Source organism: Narcine bancroftii, unplaced genomic scaffold, assembly GCF_036971445.1.
Source record: "Narcine bancroftii isolate sNarBan1 unplaced genomic scaffold, sNarBan1.hap1 Scaffold_235, whole genome shotgun sequence".
NCBI classification, from domain to species: Eukaryota; Metazoa; Chordata; class Chondrichthyes; order Torpediniformes; family Narcinidae; genus Narcine; species Narcine bancroftii.
Window position 1 is genome coordinate 126,729 of NW_027211970.1, and position 19,446 is coordinate 146,174.

General features: G+C 39.3%; 1 protein-coding gene across 7 annotated transcripts in view; it reads right to left on the reverse strand.

Moving 5' to 3' along the window:
* LOC138750708 (importin-5-like) overlaps positions 1–19,446 on the reverse strand; it is a 144,065-nt gene that overhangs the window by 102,172 nt on the left and 22,447 nt on the right. For 6 of the 7 annotated variants that reach the window (XM_069912778.1, XM_069912782.1, XM_069912777.1 and 3 more), the window contains 2 exons: positions 11,972–12,052; positions 9,898–10,090 (listed from right to left, as the gene is read on the reverse strand). In XM_069912778.1, the coding sequence (XP_069768879.1) occupies positions 9,898–10,090; positions 11,972–12,052 (274 nt within the window). The remainder of the gene's footprint in view (positions 1–9,897; positions 10,091–11,971; positions 12,053–19,446) is intronic. The other variant, XM_069912784.1, reaches the window with a different exon arrangement.

Sequence of the window (19,446 nt, forward strand, 5' to 3'; positions counted from 1 at the left end):
TGACTGTAATGGTGCATCTTTAGATGATGATGTTGAGAGACATGGGAGATGGGGGCATGTCACGTGATGGTGTAGCATCAGGTTCCAGAACCTAGCTCTCTCGAAAAGAGTTTTAAAAAAATGTTTTTTTTTTTAAAAAGGAAAAGAGGAAAAAAATATTTAAACAGAGAACACCCTAGAGAGGTATCCAAAGAAAGAAAAAGCTGCGCTGGCTCAAAAGAAACTAAAAGATAAAGAAGAGAGGCCTACCTCAAAGATGGATCCAAAAGCTGTTCCAAAGGTAGCAATCCATCTGAAGAAGTCTGTGGTTGGGGTGACTCAAGACTTTCCAACGTTGAACTACCTCCAACAATGGCCAGAGGCTCCAAAAGAAGAAGCGTCTCTGCGCCATGCACATCTCCTCGCACATGCGCAGAACGCACAAAACAGGAGCATCGCTAGAAGAAGGAAGCAGATGTAGACTGCTTCAATAGGAAGAAACAGAAGAAGAATCAAACTCTAGTGATTCTGAGGAGGTTGTACAGTCAGAAGAAATGGAAGATGAAGAATTAGAAAGAGCCACCAGACAGATGAAAGCTAGAAAAGGAATGCATAATTTAGATCGGCAAATGAAGGCAATGATGAAGTAAATAAAGCACAATGGAGCTTTAATGGAAAAATCAGATGTTAGAACTAAACATGTAGAGGAAGTAGTGGTGAATATGCAAAAAAAGATTTGAAGAGATGGAAGAAAGAGTTAAAGGAACAGAATTTAAAAATGATTCAATTAAAGATCAGGTGGAGAATATCCAAACTAATTTTATTACTGCTCAATATCATATGGTCCAAAAATTGGATGTTTTAGAAAATTTTAGTAGAAGAAATAATATAAAAATTGCAGGAACTAAAGAAGGGGATGAAAGAGATACTATTAGACAATTTTTGCAATGTTGGATCCAAGTCTTGGAGTCAAAGAATTTCAGGGAGATATTGAGATGCAAAGAGCACATTGAGCTTTAAGACCTCAACCACATCAAAACCCGCGTCCAATCCTGGTTAAATTCCTTCGTTATCAAATAAGAGAGAAGATTTTGGAAATACCAGCCAAACAGCCTTTAGAATATAATGGAAATAAGATCTCCTTCTATCGAGATACAAGTTTTGAATTGTTCAAAAGAAAGGAATTTAATCCAATTAAAAAAGTACTGTGGAAAAAAGGTTATGCCTTTGTTTTAAGATATCTAGCAACCCTGAAGATTTTTATTCTAGGAAGCCAAAACAAGTCCTTTGTTGAACTAAAGAAGGCTAAACAGTATGCTGACTCTCTGCCAGACATTCATCATGAAGAGGAGATGAGTGATGAGCAGCAGAGTGCAATTTGAAGAACATTTTGAACAGCAATAATGGTAACTGATAAAGGGTGATCTGCTTAGGCTCATGTTTAAGTAAATAAAATGTAACATCTTCAAAAGAGATGGGAGGGAGAGGCTGACAGCTGCCAATTCATGTGTGCATTTGTGGCACATGCCACTGCCCATAACATGGAGAGAAGCAATTTTTTTTTGCATAATAACATTAGTTGGGGTTTCTTTTTATATATCTTTACAGGATTTCCTTTCTTTTTCCTATGTTCTTTACATCTCGAATAGTTGATATTAAGTGTTATAGATAATGTTATAGAAGTTGGAAGTGATGAGGTATTGGTGAGAGATGGTCTTATTATCCTAACAATTAATGAGAGAAATAGCAAATTTTGTAAGTATTAATATTAATGGGATTAAAAATCCAATTAAAAGGAAAAAAACAATGGTATATATGAAAAAGATAAAAGTGGATACTGCTTTTTTTAAAACAAGAGACACATTTAACTGAAGTACAACATCAAAAAATGAAGAGATTGGGTAGGGCATGTTGCAGCATCATCCTTTAATTCCAAGGCAAGAGGAGTAGCAATTTTGATTAACAAAAACCTTCCAGTTAAAATACAAAGTATTATTACAGATCAAGTAGATAGATATATAATAGTACATTGAAAAGTTTTTTCTGACCTTTGGACTTTTTTGAATATATATGTAGCAAATTTAGTTGATGAGAAATGTGTACAAGACATTCCTGAATTTATCAAATGCCAATGAACATGTATTAATAGGAGGAGACTTTAATTTATGTCTTGATCCATGTTTTATATATCTGGGAGAAATTATATTAAAACTAAAGCTGTCAAAGTTACAGAATCTTTAATAAAAGATACGAGATTAATAGATGTATGGAGGAGAATTCATCCAAAAGGGATTATTGTTTTTATTAGAAAAGGCATGAATCTTACTCCAGAATTTATTTTTTTCTTAATATCAGCATAATTGCAGGGAAGAGTAAAAATAGTTCAGTTTTAAGCAAGAATTTTACCAGACCACTCGCCTTTATTTTTAACAATATCAATAAAAGATAGAGGGAAACCATTTTATAGATAGAGATTTAATTCTATGTTGATAAAAAGGAAGGATTTTTGAGAGTTTAGGAAAAACAAAAACATTTTTTGAAATTAATTCTAATTCAGTAATGAATAAGCTTGTTTTATGGGATGCAATGAAAGCATATTTAAGAGATTAAATAATATGTTACAAATCTAAGATTTAAAAAGATTATATGCAAGAACAACTTAAGAAATAATAGAAAAAAATTTTACATATACAATTAAATAAAGAAAAAAAATGATTAAATAAGAAATTAAAATATAATACTTGGCAAACAAAATAAAAAGATATAATAAGAACTAAGCAAAGATATTATGAGGAGAGAGCAGACAAGGTTCTTGCATGGTAATTAAAAGCAGAACAAGTTTCTACAACAATTATAGCAACTAAGAAAGAATCAAATCAGTTAACTTATAAATCACAAAAAATAAATTAAATTTTATATCAGTCAGATGACAATAAAATGGAAGAATTTTTGTCTCAAATTTACCAAAATTTAAATACAGAAAATCAAAGAATATTGGTCACTCCGTTTACTAAAAGGAGGTTAAAGCATTGGGTTCATTATAAAATAATAAGTCCCTGGGAGAATTTGGCTTTTCCCTGAATTTTACAAAGCATTTAAAGATTTATTAATTCCTCCATTTATGGAAGTATTAGGAACAGGTGGAAGAGACAAATGATTTACCAGAATCATTTAAGACAGCAATAACAGTGATTCCGAAAAAAGGGAAAGATCCTTTGAAACCATTGTAGACCGATTTCATTGTTAAATGCGAATTATAAAATATCAAAAATGTTAGAAAATAGAATATCAAAATATTTACCCAAATTAATAAATATTAGGCAAACTGGATTTGTTAAAAAAAAAATGAAATTAGCAGACAATGTTACAAAGTTATGAGTATAATACATTTAGCACAATTAAGAGAGAAACCTAGTGTAGAAGTTACTTTAGATGCTGAAAAAATGTTTGATAGACTTGAATAGGATATTTTATTTAAAGTCAAGAAAATTTGGAATAGCACCCACATTTATAAATTGGTTCAGAGCTCTATATAATAAACCTAAAGTGATAATGGTAACAAATGGGTAAATATCAGAATCTGTTTTAGTGACTCGATCAAATAGACAAGAATGTTCATTGTCACCTTCATTATTTATTTTAGCAATAGAGGCTTTGGCAGAATTAATTAAACTTGATAATGATATTAAAGGTTTAAAAGTCAACAGGAAAGAATCCAAGATTAGTTTATTTGCAGATGATGTGATAATGTATTTGGCTGAACCAGAAAGTATCTGGCTATAAAAGAAAATGTGAAAAAGTGAAATAATGCCTATAGTAAAGGCAGATTATGAGCAATGTAAAAAGTAAAGTCAGTTTAAATGGCAGAGAGATGCAATTAAATATTTAAGTATTAAATTCTGTTCGCCGATCTGGAAGTAGACCGTCTTGTCTCCATGCGTCCGGATTGTCATTGCGTTGGCCGCACGGAGGGGAGGTTCACGAGGTCTGTTCCTGGATTCTATGGGCGTGGCCGGTATGACAGTGATCTGGGCTCTAGGTCAACAAGGAACCGCTGGCCGCTGACTGAGTCCTGCAGGTAGAGAAGGCTTTATCCTTGGCCAGCCGTCGCAGCCATCAACAGCGCCAGCCTGGTCGTTTCCCTGGAACGAGCAAGGCTGACGACACTTCCGAGCCTTGGTTCCCCAGCGCTGGTGGTAGAAGCAGAGGCCTGAAGCAGATGCTGTGGCCTTGGTTATGCTCTTGGGGACCTTGTAGGGGCCGGGTGCTCTACCGCAGCACTAGGGACGGGCTTGGCGTTGTCGTGCCCGTGCCTAGTGACCTGCTGGACCACTGAGTCTTCTGAGAATCGTGCGAGCCATAGTTCTTGGGCCTTCTCAGCGACCTTCCTTGGGTCAGTGAAGCTCTCCTGAACCAGCAGCGGCCGAATGTCCCCAGGCATATGTACGAGGAAGAAGCGCTCGAAAAATGGGCAGTTGGTGTGCTCACCCATGAGTACGAGCATCTCGTCCATCAGTTCCATCGGGAACCTGTCCCCCAGGGCGTGAGGTGCAGCACCCAAGCGGCATGCTGGGTGTCTGGATAGTCTGAGGGACCAGGTAAGCATTCGCTTGATGGTCTCGTACTTGTCCACTGCAGGTGAGTGCTGAATAAGGTGCAACACGCGTCTGGTGATGGCCTGGTCCAGGGCAGCGACCACATGGTAGAATTTGGTCGTGTCGGACGAAATCTGGCAGAGGTGAAACTGGGCCTCCATGTGGACGAACCAGGTCTCCGGCTCGTGAACCCAGAATTCAGGCAGTTTCACGGCTATAGAGCTGATCCCAGACTCGTTCATGATGGGTTCAAAGAAGTTTGAACCAGTCGGGGTCACCAATTGTAGCGGCGGCTACACTGCTCCTGTAATAACACACGCAACCAGATGGGTTGAGCTCAGTGAGCAGACTAGTTTATTGCAGGCTGCTGGGCTGCACTTATATTCCCAGCCCGGACCTGGCTGAGAACCGTGTTGGAGGGAGCTGACGTCATCTGGGCGTCACATGGTCCCCAAGTTTGGGTTTCTGAACTCTGAGCTGGAAGGAAGGGAAACCCCTGACGGCGCCATTTTGGCCGGCTGCCCTGCCGCGTGGCTTACAAGCAGGGCTGGTTTGCCTACCTTCTGGTGAGTCACCACACCATCAAATTTTTTTCAAGAACTAATCAAGTATGTAAGGAAATTTATTTGGAAAGGAAAAATGGCAAGAGTTGCATTAGAAAAGTTAACATGGAAATTTGAATTAGGAGGACTACAATGAGCAAATTTTAAAAATTATTAGAGAGCAGCACAATCGACTTTTCTCTCTACTTTTTTTTCCAAGAGGGAGAGAAGCCAGCATGGATTTTTATAGAAATGAATAAAATAGAAATCAGAGAATTTTATATATAAATGGAATGTTAAGTTCTTATTGGAGATAGAGATATTCCTTTGTTAAAACATTTTTAAAATATGGAGTAAAATAAATTTTGAAATGGGCATAAGAATTTTTCAGATAACAGGAATGATACGGAATCAGAATCAACTTATTCCTTTTACAATAAATAATAAACTTTTTGATATTTGGTTTAACAAAGGAATTAAGACAATAAAAGATTGTTTTCAAGGTTCAACTTTAATGACATTTGAGCAGTTGAAAAGTATGAAATACAAAACAATACAATATTCTCTTATTATCAGTTAAAGGCATATTTAAGAGAAAATTTAAGTCCAGATTTGACATTACATGAACAAAGTTATTTTTAACAATTAATTACAGATATAAATATTAAAAAGTTTATTTCAGTTACGTATACAATTTTGCAAAAAGGAATGAATAAACCAGGAGTTCATAAATCAAGACAAAGATGGGAGAAAGATTTAAAAATAAATATTCAAAAGGAGACTTGGTTAGATCTTTGTCAGGATAGTATGACTAAACACAGTTAATGTCCGTATAGAATGGTACAATATAATTTTTTTTTTTTACATCAACTATATCTTTCTCTGCAGAAATTAAATAGATTAAATTCTAATTTTTCAGAAAAATGTTTTATATGTAATAAAGAAATAGGTACTTTTCTACATGAGAATACAAAATTAAGACCCTTTTGGATAGAACTGGATTTATTTTTGGAAAGAGTTTCAAAAGTTAATATTCCTCAAGATCCAATTTTTTTTTTTTTTTAAACTTGGGAATATTTTTGACACAGAATTGAAATTGAAATTAAATAAATACCAAAAAGAATTTGTTAAAATAACCCCAGCAGTAGCTAGAAAGTGTGAGGCATTAACTTGGAAATCAGATGTGTATTCGGGAATCGATAGATGGCATACTAAAATAGGTAGTTTCAACCACTTGAAAAAATTACATATAATTTACATAATAAATTTGAAATTTTTCAAAAGATTTGGGAATCACATTTACAAATGTAGGAATTAAGTTGTAATCGTCCAACCTTATTCTTTTGACTTCTAAAAATTAAGATATGTTAGATTTTATTTGACAGTTTTAGAAAGTTTTTATAAATATTATCCATGTGTTCTCTTTTTTTCCCCCATCTTTTCTATTGGGCTGTTGGGGGGAGGGGAAATTAAAAAAAAATCACAGTATTAATTTTTAATATTTTTGAATAAGAAATTTATGTACAAGATTTTTTTAATGCACATGTAAAATTAAATAAAAATTTCAAAAAAGAGACATGGGAGGCCTGCTGAACTCCTCTGGTCTATAGAGAAAATAGAGATGTTGGTGCGCTTTCTTGAAAGTCGCATTAACGCAATTGTTCCAGGACAAGTCATTGGCAATATCTATTGTGAAGTTCTAAGGAAAACTCTTTCCACTTCAGTGCCATTAATATGGAGAGAGATGCAGACTCTGCCCCCTCTCCTGGAAATCAATGATCAACTCCTTCATCTTAATGGCATCAAGATCTGTTGGCTTAGCTCCATGCCACTAGCCTTTTAGTCTCTTGGTTGGGCATAAAGATCCATGGATTTCTCAGAGCTTGAGATGCAGCCTACAGGACAGGAGATGTTTCCCCCAATATCAACCAGAGCTGAATTCTCCTGTGTAATCTGAAGGCAAGAGTGGATACATACAGGATCCATAGACATCTATGCGACACTGGCACCATGAGGTGCAAGTGGCAAGGCATCAAAACAATAACCGATCACAAGGCAACCTTGTGAGTCAATGACGCTGACACCTCCTTACTAGACAGATTGAACATCTTCAACGCATGGTTCAATGTGAAGAATAGGCTGATCCAAAGAAAGATGCAAATCCCCCTGAAGAACAGACCCCTTGCATAGATGTGGACAAGGAGGAGAATCCTATCCATGTTGAACCCACAGGAGACAGAGGGATCAGACAGCATACCCGGTCACATACTGAAGGATTGTGCAGACCAACTGAGATTGTTAGAGATACTCAACAATTCTCTCTGTAAAAACACAATGCTAGAGAATCTCAGCAGGACAAACAGTAGACAAAGAAAAAGATACATAACCAATGTTTCAGGCTTGAGTCCTTTATCAAGGTATAAGCAAATACTCTGATGAAGAGCTGTATCTGTACTGTTGCTATATAAAGTAAGCGGTTTTACCTGCTGAGTTTCACCAGCATTGTTTTTAGATCAATGTCTGCAGAATTTCATGTTTTACTCCACACCACACACTGCAACTGGATTTTGGACTTTTTTTTTTTTTATATATATACAGAAAGGCCACAGTCTGTCCAAGTTGGCAGCAGAATCTCACACTGAGCACTGGCACACATCAGAACTGTGTGCTCAGCCCGCTCCTGCTCATGCTACCGACTCCACAAGTGCATGCCAGATCCAGCTCCAACAGAGTCAGATGACTAAACAGCAGTTGGCCTCATCAGCTACAATGAGTCACAATACAGAGAGGTAGAAAATCTAGTAATATGGTGCAAAAGTAAAACCGGAGTCTCAATGTGGACATCAAAGTAAATGATTGAGGACTTCAGGAGGACCAGGGATGAGCACCCTCCACTACCCATTATTAGCTCAGTATTGGAGAGCACCAAGTTTCTCAGAGTCAACTAAAAAAAGTGACCTATCCTGGACACTTAACATTGCCTCACTTGTCTGAAAGGATAATGACAGCACTTCGTTAGAATGCTGAGGCAGTCAGTGTTGAGTGTGATGTGGAGAAGATGCCACCTATCTTCACTGATTGTAGACTTTTAGACATGAAGTCTAAGATCAAGTTGCAGGGGGGTGGGAGGCACAGAGGTCTCGATCTTGAACCTTAGGGATGAGTTTGCTCGAGATTATGATACTGAAGGTAAAGATATGGTCTACAAATAGTCATCTAACATTCATGTCCATGGCATCCAGGTGTTAGGTGTTCAATGACTGAGTGAAGAGCCAGGGTGATGGCATTTGCCATGCATCTTTCCACGTGAAAATCTGCTTTGGGAATTTAAATTAGCATGTATCAGACAGGTTAATTGCAAAGATAACATGTGGAACAGAACAATTCAAAGATAAAAACCATAATTTATGATTTGGCCCTCAATGCACAAGAACAGGAAAGAAAAGATTTTTTACACAATAACTCAATGTTCCTGTGTTTCATTGTTTCAGACGGGATAGAGGAGCTAAAAGAGGTGGAGGTTTCCCATCGCTAATTGGGTGGAGTGTCATAGCTACAGACAGAGAATAATAATGGTGGGCTTAACTAATGATGCTGGGTGGGTAGAGATTATAAATGAGAAAGGTGTAACCACTTTGATAGGATGTCCTTAGTGATAGAGGTTTAGATGACACAGAGCTTGTTAAGTGCATCTCTGTGAGTTTCATGAAACAATCTGTAGATAGCCCAACCAGGAATGGGATAGATCAAACCAAGTGATCAGACATTCAGTGGGGCAACATTTTGAGAATAGTGATCATACTTCCTTAACTTTCAAGATAATTATGGAAAAGCTCGGGTCTTGTAGAAAAGTACTAAACTGGGGGAAGAAAAATTATGTTGGTATTAGACATAATCTAGGAGGAAAAGGTAATATGGAAGTAGCTGCTGTTGAGCATTCCCTTTACTGATGTTCAGCAGTTTTTTTTTAAAAAAGGAGCAACTAATTAAAGTTCAGGCTGGCATGTTCCAATGGAAAGGAAGGATATGGATGGCAAGGCAAGAGCGAGGTGAAATATATGGTCATAAAGGAAAAGGAAGCACAGGTAAGGTTTTGGAATCTACAATCAGACAGTGCCCTGATTACAGAGGAATACAGAGATTGCACGAAAGAACTCCAGCAGGCTAGTCATGGAAAGTGGTTATGCAAGAGCAGGGTTAACTATTGAGAAATGCCAAAGAGACAGATCTTTGCTCAAGTGGCAATGGAGCAATTCAATAGAAATCTCCAAAAATGAACTAGGTTTTAACAAGGCAGATGCCAAGAAAATGTTTCTGACCATGGGATGAAGAAATACAGATAAAATTGATACAAGAAAATATATCAAACAGTCATCTGAAAAGGAAATGCTTTGCCTAGAGTGGCAAGAATTGGGATCTTAGTGCACAATATAAAATGTAATGCAAATTCTCTTCAATTACTCAATTGTCCTATGTTACTTAGAGATTTATTAATGCTGTTCTTCACTTCAAGTGGACTTAAATGAGCAATGGTGTGCAAGCCATTGGCCCAATGCTCATTCTAGTTCCTTATAAGGGCAATCATTCAGTCCCAATCTACTGCTCTGTCCTCAGAACTATAGTTTCCCTGCAAGTGCATGTCATTTTGAAAGCCCTGGTTGATCCACGTGTTAACTAACCTCAGTGTTAAAAAGGTTTCTTACATTCCTCCTGCTTTTCCCTTCACTTTTAAATTACAACTTCAATCCTTGAATTGAGTGAAGATATTGCAAGGTACTAACCAATCAAATTTCTAGAGAGCTCTGCTGCAATGTCACAGGTCTTTTTCCTGATATTAGAAGATCCTTCCATCTGGATGCCCAGAAGTAGCTCAGTTTTGACAGCACTCTGCACATCAGGGGTTAAACTTGGAAATACCTCTTCAAAAGAAGCAGAAAGCATTCGCCGCATTAAAACAGCAGCCATCTGCCTTACCTGAAAGGAAAGAAAAGCCTATTTATAAAATCTTCCACAGAGAAGTGAAGGAATCATTTATATATCTCAAATTATGTTTCTATACAGGTGGAGATGGCTGATAATCTAAAAGACCTCTCCAATTTATTCCACTCACCCCAATTTTGATTCAAAGCCCTGAAAGTATACTTTTTCAAGATTGCAACTATTAAAAAAAATTAGAACCATAGAACGCTACAGCACTGAAAACAAGCCATTCAGTCCCTCTAGTCTGTGCCAACCATCTCCCGAGACCCACTGACCTGCTCTCATACCATAACCCTCCAGTCCGCTCACATCCACATTCCTATACAATTTACTCTTGAAATATATGATAGAGCTTGTATTCACCACATCAGATGGCGGCAATCCATACTCTCACCACTCTGAGTGAAAAACCTTTCCCTAATGTTCCCCCTAAACCTCTCCCCTTTCAGCTTAAAACTATGACCTCTCATATTTAAAAAGCCTTTTAAAATCCACTATGTCTATACCCCTCATAATCTTGTAAACCTCTATCAAATCTCCCCTCATTCCACTTCACCTCCAACTTGTTTAATCTTTCCCTGTAACTCAATCCCTGAAGATCTGGCAACATTCTAGTAAATTGACATTGGATTAGTTTCCACCAGGCCTTTTGCTAATGCAAATCACAATTTGGATACTTTATTACATTTGCCATCTATCCTTCAGTTCTTTTGACCTTAACTATGAACATTGAATATAGTTTCTCCTTTCTTAATCAGTGGTTCTTCAATAATACACAAGATTCTGTATGTTGTAAAGGAAACCAATATACATCATTTCTTTTTCAGTATGTAATGTCAATCTTTACATTGTTGCATGTGATGCAACAATGTGCACAGCAAGCCCCACTTCTCACAATTCAAAGAAAGTTGCTCAAATGCCAACATTAGAGAACTTTTACAAGGAAGCAGGATTTCCCACAGCAAATTCATGGGGGGGGGGGGGAGGGAAAGGTACAAAAAAATAGTTGATTTTCCTCAGGAAATGCTTCAGAAAATAAGTATTGTCATACAGAGCAGAAATATGCCCTTCACTCCACCACATCTATCCCAACATTTTGCCATTTACTCTCATTCCATTTGTCCACATTAAAATCATATACTTCACTACTTCAAGTACCCGTCGAAATGTTTCTTGAACATAGTATCTGTATCTAATTTCACCATCTCCTATGGCAGCGTTCCAGACACCAACCACACTAATAAATGAAACATGATCTCAAATCACTTTTAAAACTGCCTCCTCTGGGGTTAATTCTTCAATTTTTGATACGTTTGCCACCATGGGAAAAAGATACTGACCATCTATGCCTTCTGAAGTACAAAAAAAATACCAGAGAAACTCAGCAAATCATGGAACATAAAAGGCAGTTGACATTTTGGGCCGGAGCCAGTCTTCAGAGGTGTGTCAAAAATCAGGTAGACACCTGAATCAAAAGGTGAGGGGGGTGGGTGGGCTCACCGGTAAGAGATAATACATGGATACAGGTGGGAGAGTAGAAAAGAAGGAAGCTAAAAAGTGATAAGGGAGAAAAAGAAAGATAGCTCTGATAGAAGGGGAGGGGTTGGAGAACTGGAGGAAGGAAGACACGGACCCATGTCTCTGATACACATTTGTATGTGCTGTCAGGTTACCCTCTTCGGTTTCCTTGCTCCATGCAAAACAGGATCACTCCATGGTATGAACAGATTTAGACACAGAGTCACAGCAAACTACAGTTTAAAAATCCCCCATTGATTTGTTTTCTGGATCACTGAGATGAAAAACATTCAACTTGAACTAAACTCAGCCCTAATCCTACATTTCAATTAGCAAACTGAAGATTTTGATAATTACCTCCTCTGCAGCTGCAGAATTCCTGAGCGATTGTAGAAGGAACGTCACCTTTGATTGTCCAGGAATATTCTCATACGTTTCCTGAGTAATAGAAAGGAGGATTAAACATTCAACATTTTGATTCCATACACACCAAATTCTGTACACACCAAATTCTGTACACACCAAATTCTGTACACACCAAATTCTGTACACACCAAATTCTGTACACACCAAATTCTGTACACACCAAATTCTGTACACACCAAATTCTGTACACACCAAATTACGTACACACCAAATTACGTACACACCAAATTACGTACACACCAAATTACGTACACACCAAATTCCGTACACACCAAATAGATTCGAGATTAAGCAACAATTTACAGCTAATTGTTCCAAAATTTTGTTGAATTTACAAAATACCATTTAGGTATAAGGGGGATTTGAGTTTTTACTAATTATCATCATACAGAAGGAAAATCAACACAGCAAGATTAAATAGCACGTTCACAAATGTCAAATGTCAGTAATGAAAGAGAACTGAAACAATTAAAACATTTTTGTTAACACAGTAAAGCTTGCAACACTGCAACTGATTCATTGGCATCATTTTGGTAACAGAACAAAGAATTCTGAGCCTGAGTGAAACCGTAAAAATTAAATTTAAAATACCAATTTTGGATATTTGAGAACAAGTTCATTTGTGAGCATGACAGGTTGAAAAGATACCATCACATATGCTGCTGTGCACACTTCATCATTATCAATACACTAATTACAGCAATAAACACAATTGCCCCACAAATCTGGAAGGACAATACATTATCTGCTCACCTAATAGACAATCTATGGACAATTTGGAATAATTTTTCACATTGTTGCTGATGAACCAAACACCAATGCAATGATAGAAATCACCCATTCTCAAGAGGGAGCCATATACTCTCCCTAGGGGGCCACTGCACATTTAATGGAGGGCCCTGTACTGAAATCAATTTTTTTTTGTGTGTTTTTATGTAGTCTGTAGGAGAGAAGTACAAAAGAAACCAACTAAACGATTGCTTTACAGCACACATGTCAAACTCTGGCCCGTGGGCCAAATTTGGCCCGCGATATAATTATATTTGGCCCGCAAGATCATTTCAAAAATGTATTAGAGGTGGCCCGCCCTGCAGCGAGAGCCGATGCTGTTTTTTGGTAATGTCACCCCCACCATCCTCCCCCTTCATTGCACATCCTTCCCCATTGTAACACGAGAAATTGTAACACGAGAAGTCTGTCGATGTCATCAGCCGGCAAGCCAGTTGGAAGGCTCCCCGCACAACCAGTCCCTTCTCCCACCTGTCGAGCGGTGCGGCGGATGGGCGAGCGCCCGTAATTTCCTGTCAGTGCAATGGGCACGGCAGGCTGCGCACGGCCCCTGGGCAGCGCGAGCCCCGCACGACTGGCACCGGACGGCCCTTCCACAGCGCGAGTGCACTTCTCCCGGTCGCCACGGCCTTCAGCGCTTGCACCCGCGCGGACCCCAGGGACGGCTGGTTCGGCCCTGCACGTGAAGAGAGAGATGGTGGCTGTCCGCAAAGGCTGATCGGCAGCGCGCTGGGCCTGAGTGGGTGGGTAAGCAGGGGTGGGCAGAGGGTGTAGGTGAGGAGTAATGGGCAGGGGAAGTTATGGTGGTGCGAGGGGCAGTTAGAGGGAGGGATGAGTAGAAGGAGGGGTGGATAGGGAAGAGGTAAAAGGGGAGGGGCAGGGCGAGTAGGGGAGGGGTGATTAGAGGATGAGAGACAGGTAGAGGGAGGAACAGGTTGAGGGGAGAGGCAGTCGAGGGGCATGTATAGGATGGGGTGGGTAGAGGCAGAGCGAGCGGAGTGAGGGGTGAGTAGAGGTTGGGTAAAGGACTGGTCAGGTAGAGGGATGGTGGGTCGAGGGTGAATAGAGGCCTAGAGCCTGAGGAGTGAGCAGGAAATGCTGAGTCTTGATGCAGGTCAAAATGGACACAGCCTGTGAATGCTGACTACATCTCCACAGGGACCAAATATGTTTCCCTCAGGTCAAGCAAAGGGTGAACTTGAGCTACCTACTCCTGACCTGTAACATTATCCTCCTAAAGTTATATCCTAAAGTTTAACATTACATATGTTGAAAGAAGAGAAAACTTGCAGATGTTGTTGAAAATTTTCAATAAATATTTAGTTCGGCCCTTGACTTAGTCCAAGTTTTTAATTTTGGCCCTCCGTGAATTTGAGTTTGACACCCCTGCTTTACAGGGAAGGAGGCCATAGCCAAAAAAAATTGAGATTGGCTGATCTAAATTGACAACGTTTAAAATTATGAGGAGGGTAGCATGGATTGCGCAACACTATTACAGTGCCAGGGTTCTGATCCTGTGCTGTAAGGAGTCCGCACATTTTCCTCATGTTGCATGGGTTCCTCTGGGTGCGCTGATTTCCTCACACCCTTCAAAACAGAGGGGGAGGGGTTGTTGGTTGATTGGGGTATTTGGGCAGCTGGTCTTGTGGGCTGAAAGGGTCTGTTACTGTGCTGTATGTCCAAATTAAAAAGATAACAAAAATTAAATTACAGAAGAGAAAAAGAAAATTCAGCAATTACCACAGCAATTCTACCAATAATAATCAGATTTTCAATCAGATAATTCAGTTTTGTTATAATCCTGGTTACATCTTTAATTAGAGTTGCAAACCTAAGAGTGATATCCACAAAATAAACTGCATAAGTTCACAAAACTGCTGGAGAAATTCAGGTCACACAACATCAAAAGGAAGTTAAAAAGGCAGTCAATGCTTCATGCTTGAGCCCACCTTGGAATGCCGTAAATCAGGCAGACAGCTAAATCTGGTGGGAGGAGCACAGCCTAACATCTAATAGGTGGATATGGGTGGGTGCATAAAAGACACGCAAAGCAACATGATAATGGGTGATCTTCTCCCTCACTACGGCTTTCTTGCTCCAAACCCATGACCATCAATTCCCCTACATATCAGCTCCACTGGAACGCCAGTGGAATGCTGAGTTGCAAGACTGTGGATGAAGAAATATGTAATGACGGATGACTTATCGGCGACATATGCACGCACACGTCCCCTTCTGTCAAGCCCATAATTTTGTATAATTAGGAGATCAAACACATTCTACTAAACTCAACAAAAAAAAAATCCCATTGCAGAAAGCAACCTGAAACTTTCATTAAACCCACTCTACTGAAAAGATATTCTTCCCAAGATGAGGAAACCATCCCTCTACACAATGTTCTGCTGGTGCTCTCACCAGACCTTTATGCAATTCTACAAGAGGTCTTTACCCCCGTACTCAAATCCAATTGTGATAAGGAACATACTACAGGTGTACACCGTTTTATGAATACTTGCTTTACGAAACTTTTAGCTTTTACAAAGAAACCTGTGTTTGCTCTTATGAAAAGATTTGAATGGGTCTTCGCTTTACACCATTTCGGCTTACTAAAGGTTTCATAGGAACGCTCTAGTTTTGTAAAGCCTAAATAATTGATATAGATGACAAAATACAGTGGGCCCAGCACCAAACCCTGTAAAACAGCCTTCCATCATCATCCTCTACTATATATAATGAATCCAATTTCTATCCATTCTGACATCTCATCGTAGATCCCATTTGATTTAACTTTCCAGTGCAGCTTACTGTGCAGACCCTTATTGAATGCCTTGCCGAAATCCATATACATGCCTACAGTTCTACCCTCAAACATCTTGGTCACATCTTAAAAAAAAAACTCAATTAGATTTGTGACACATGACCTCCCAGTTACAAAATCATGCTCATTATTCTAATCAGCCCTTGTCCATTAAAGTGCATATATACCTTCTCCCTCAGAATAGTTGCATAACTCACCACCATTGATATTTGGTTCTATGGCCTGCGGTACCCACTTTTTGCTGCAGCCTTACTTGAATGGAGGCACATTTGCCGCCCTTCAGTCTTCTAGCACCTCACCTATAATGACAACTCACAAATATCAACCAGGACATCTGCAATTTCCTCTCTAGCTTCTCAGTATACTTGGATAGATCCAATAAAGCCCAGGAGATTTGTCTACCTTCATACAGATCAGGACCTTGAGAACCTCCTAATGCAAACTCCCAAGGCACTGCATTGATTGCTCAGAGATCCCCAGTCATCACATCTTTCCTCAGTAAAAACAAAGAAGTACTCATTGATTGGGGAAAATAAGTTGCAGTTTGCCTTTTAAATTTTTTTTAAAAGACATACAGCATGGAAACAGGCCATTTTGGCCCAAAGGCCCGTGCATTTACATCCAATTAACCTACAACCTCTGGTAGGTTTCAAATGGTGGAAGGAAACCAGAGCACCCAGAGGAAACCCATGCAGACATAAGGAGAACATACAAATTCCTAACAGACAGCACAAGATTCAAACATTGGTCCTGATCAATGGCGCTGTAAACTAGGGCCATTCTCCTGAGAACTAGCCAATATGGACTGAAAAGCCAATAAACATCAATTAATAGTCAACTAATTTAAATTAAATTAGAAATGACATTATAGATACAAGATAGATAAGAATCATTCATGTGTCCTTTTGTAAAAAGTGACTTGCCATAGTGGAGGTAGTCCTTCTGTACTGTTGGAGTAGTTTGTGATTAATGCGACAAGGGGAGGTGCAAGAGCCATACAGCTGTGGGAAAGATTGTTCTGGAACCAAGAGTTACTGCCTGATGGTAGCAGTGAGAAAAGGTATTGACCAGAATGATGGGGGACCTTTATAATATTGGCTGCCTTCTTGAGGCAGTGCCTGCAATGGAAGGGAGGTCAGAGCCAGTGCTGAAGCTGGCTGTGTTTGCTACCTTCTGCAGACATCTGCATTCTTGGACACTTGAATCACCAATCCAGGCTTTGATGGAACCAGCCATTCTGCTTTTCACAGTGCACCTGTAGAAGTTTGTCAGAGTATCTGATGACATGCCAAAATCACCTCAGACTCCATGTGGCTTCTTCAGGGTTCTTTTGATATACTGGCTCCAGAAAAGGTGTCCTGAAGTATGGACTCACAGAAACTTGAAGGTTCTGACTCCCTCCACCTCTATCTCATCAAAGCTGACAGATGTGTGGTCCCTCTGTCTTTTCTTCTTAAAATAAACAATAAGGTTGTTGGTCATGGCGATGTTGTGAGCAAGGTTGCTGTTCTGGCCCCAACAAATCAAGTTCTCGATCACCACCCTACTTTTTGACACAATTTTCAGTTATTTGGCCAACAATGGTGGAGTTGCAGCAAATTTGCATATCGAGTTAAAGCTAAACAGCAACATAGTCACTGGGGTACAAGGAATAGACCAGGGGACTAAGCACACAACTTTGAGGTACCTGTGCTGATAGTCAATGAAGAGAAGGTGATGTTGTCGATTGGGATCTGCCGATTAAGAAGCTGAAGATCCAGTTGCAGAGGGATGGACAGAATCCCAAATCCTTTAGCTTGGACATGTTTTGCTAGTATGATGGTGTTGAATGCTGAACTGAAGTTAATGAACAGCAACCTAACATTGGTGCTTCTGTGGTCTAAGTGACCTTATGCAGAGGAGAGGGCCAGGGAGCTAGCATCTGCTGTTGACCTATTGTGACAACTACAAGTGAACCGAAGTCGGTCCAGGTCCTTCCTAGGAGTTGATTCGCTCTATTACCAAGCTCTCAAAGCACTTCATTATAGTGGACGCAAAGGTCACTGGCTGATAGTCATTGTGGCACGTCACCTTGCTCTTTTTGGGAATCGGAACGATGGATGCCCTACTGAAGCAATGGGGGAGGGGGGGGGTGGAAGAGGTTGGGGAAACCTCTGAACGCTGCAGTGAGAAGTTGAAAATATCCAGAAAACTTCCAGACAGCTGGTTTGCAAAGGTTTTTAAGAACATGACCAGGTTATCCATCTAGGCCAGATGTTTTTAGAGGATTCATCCTCCTGAATATTCTATTCACCTCAGCCTCAGCCTCAGAGACAAGGAAGAGGAATTAGGCCTTTCAGCTCATTGTCTGCCCCATCATTTCATCATAGCTGATTTTCTATCATTTTCAACCTCACTTACCTGACATCTCCCCACAACCCTTGATTCTATACATAATTAAAAATTTATCTATTTTCGACTTAAATGTACCCAATAATGGACTTCACAGCCATCTGAGGCAATGAATTCCACAGATACATCACCTTCTGGATAAAGAAATTCCTCCACATCTGCTCTGAAGGGATGTTTTGTATGTTGTGCCCTCTGATCCTAGACTCCTGCATGATTATAAACTTCCTCTCCAAGTCTACTCTATCCATTCCTTTCAGTATGTTATAGGCTTCAGTGAGATCCCCTTCTGAACTCCAGAGAGTACAGTCCCAGAGTCATTAAATGCTTCTCATCTGATAATTTTCATTTCAGGGATCATTCTAGTGAGCCTCTTCTGGACTCTCTACAATGCCAACACATACTTTCAATGCAGCCCAAAACTACTCAATGCCCCAAGTGCAGTCTGACCATACCTTAAAAAGTGTTAACATTACATCTCTGCTTTTATATTCTAACCTTCTTGAAATGAATGCTAGGATTTCATTTAGCTTCCTTATCAAAACCCTCCATCTCTAAATTAACTTTTGGGTATTCTTACAAGTGAACTCTGAATTCCTTCTGATTTCTAAACTAATTTGTTTAGAAAATAGTCTACATCTAAACCTTTATTCCTTCCACCAAAATGTATGATCATGCATTTCTCTACACTGTATTCCACCTGCCATTCCCTTGCCCAATTTCCTAACCTGTCCAAGTCCTTCTGTAAACCAAGTGCTTCATCAACACTACCTGTCCCTTCTCCTATCTTAGGATCATCTGCAAACTTGGCCACAATGCCATCAATTCGTTCATCCAACTCATTGATATATAATGTGAAAATGTGAAAAGAACACCACTACTTACCAGTAGCTATGGAATTTAGTGAATCCTCCACGAGCACTTCAGCCTCCTCTTTTAAGAATCCTGGAGGTGTAGTCCATCTGGTTCAGGTGATTTAGCCACTAGTTTTTAAACTTCCCCAGCACCTTCTCCATGGTAATAGGGACTATAATGGTTTTTGCCCCTTGATATTGTCGAACTTTGGGCATACTTCTGGCATCTTCCACAATGAAGACCAACGCAAAATACAGAGTTCATACGCCATTTTCTATGTCCTAGGTGTCATTTTACAGTGGCCTGATGACCACTCTCACCTCTATTTCACTCTTTGTATATCTGAATAAACCTTTACATATGCTCTTGAGTTACTGGCTAACTTATTTTTGTATTTTATCTTTTCTCCATTACCTTTTAAGTCGACTCCTGATGGCTTTCTATTAATTTTTGATGCACTGTACTTTTTTTTCTTTTATGTTGTCGAGTCAGGCAGTTACCTCATTCTTGCTTTCATATACTTGTTCAGCATTGAGATGAATTTGTCCTCTACCTT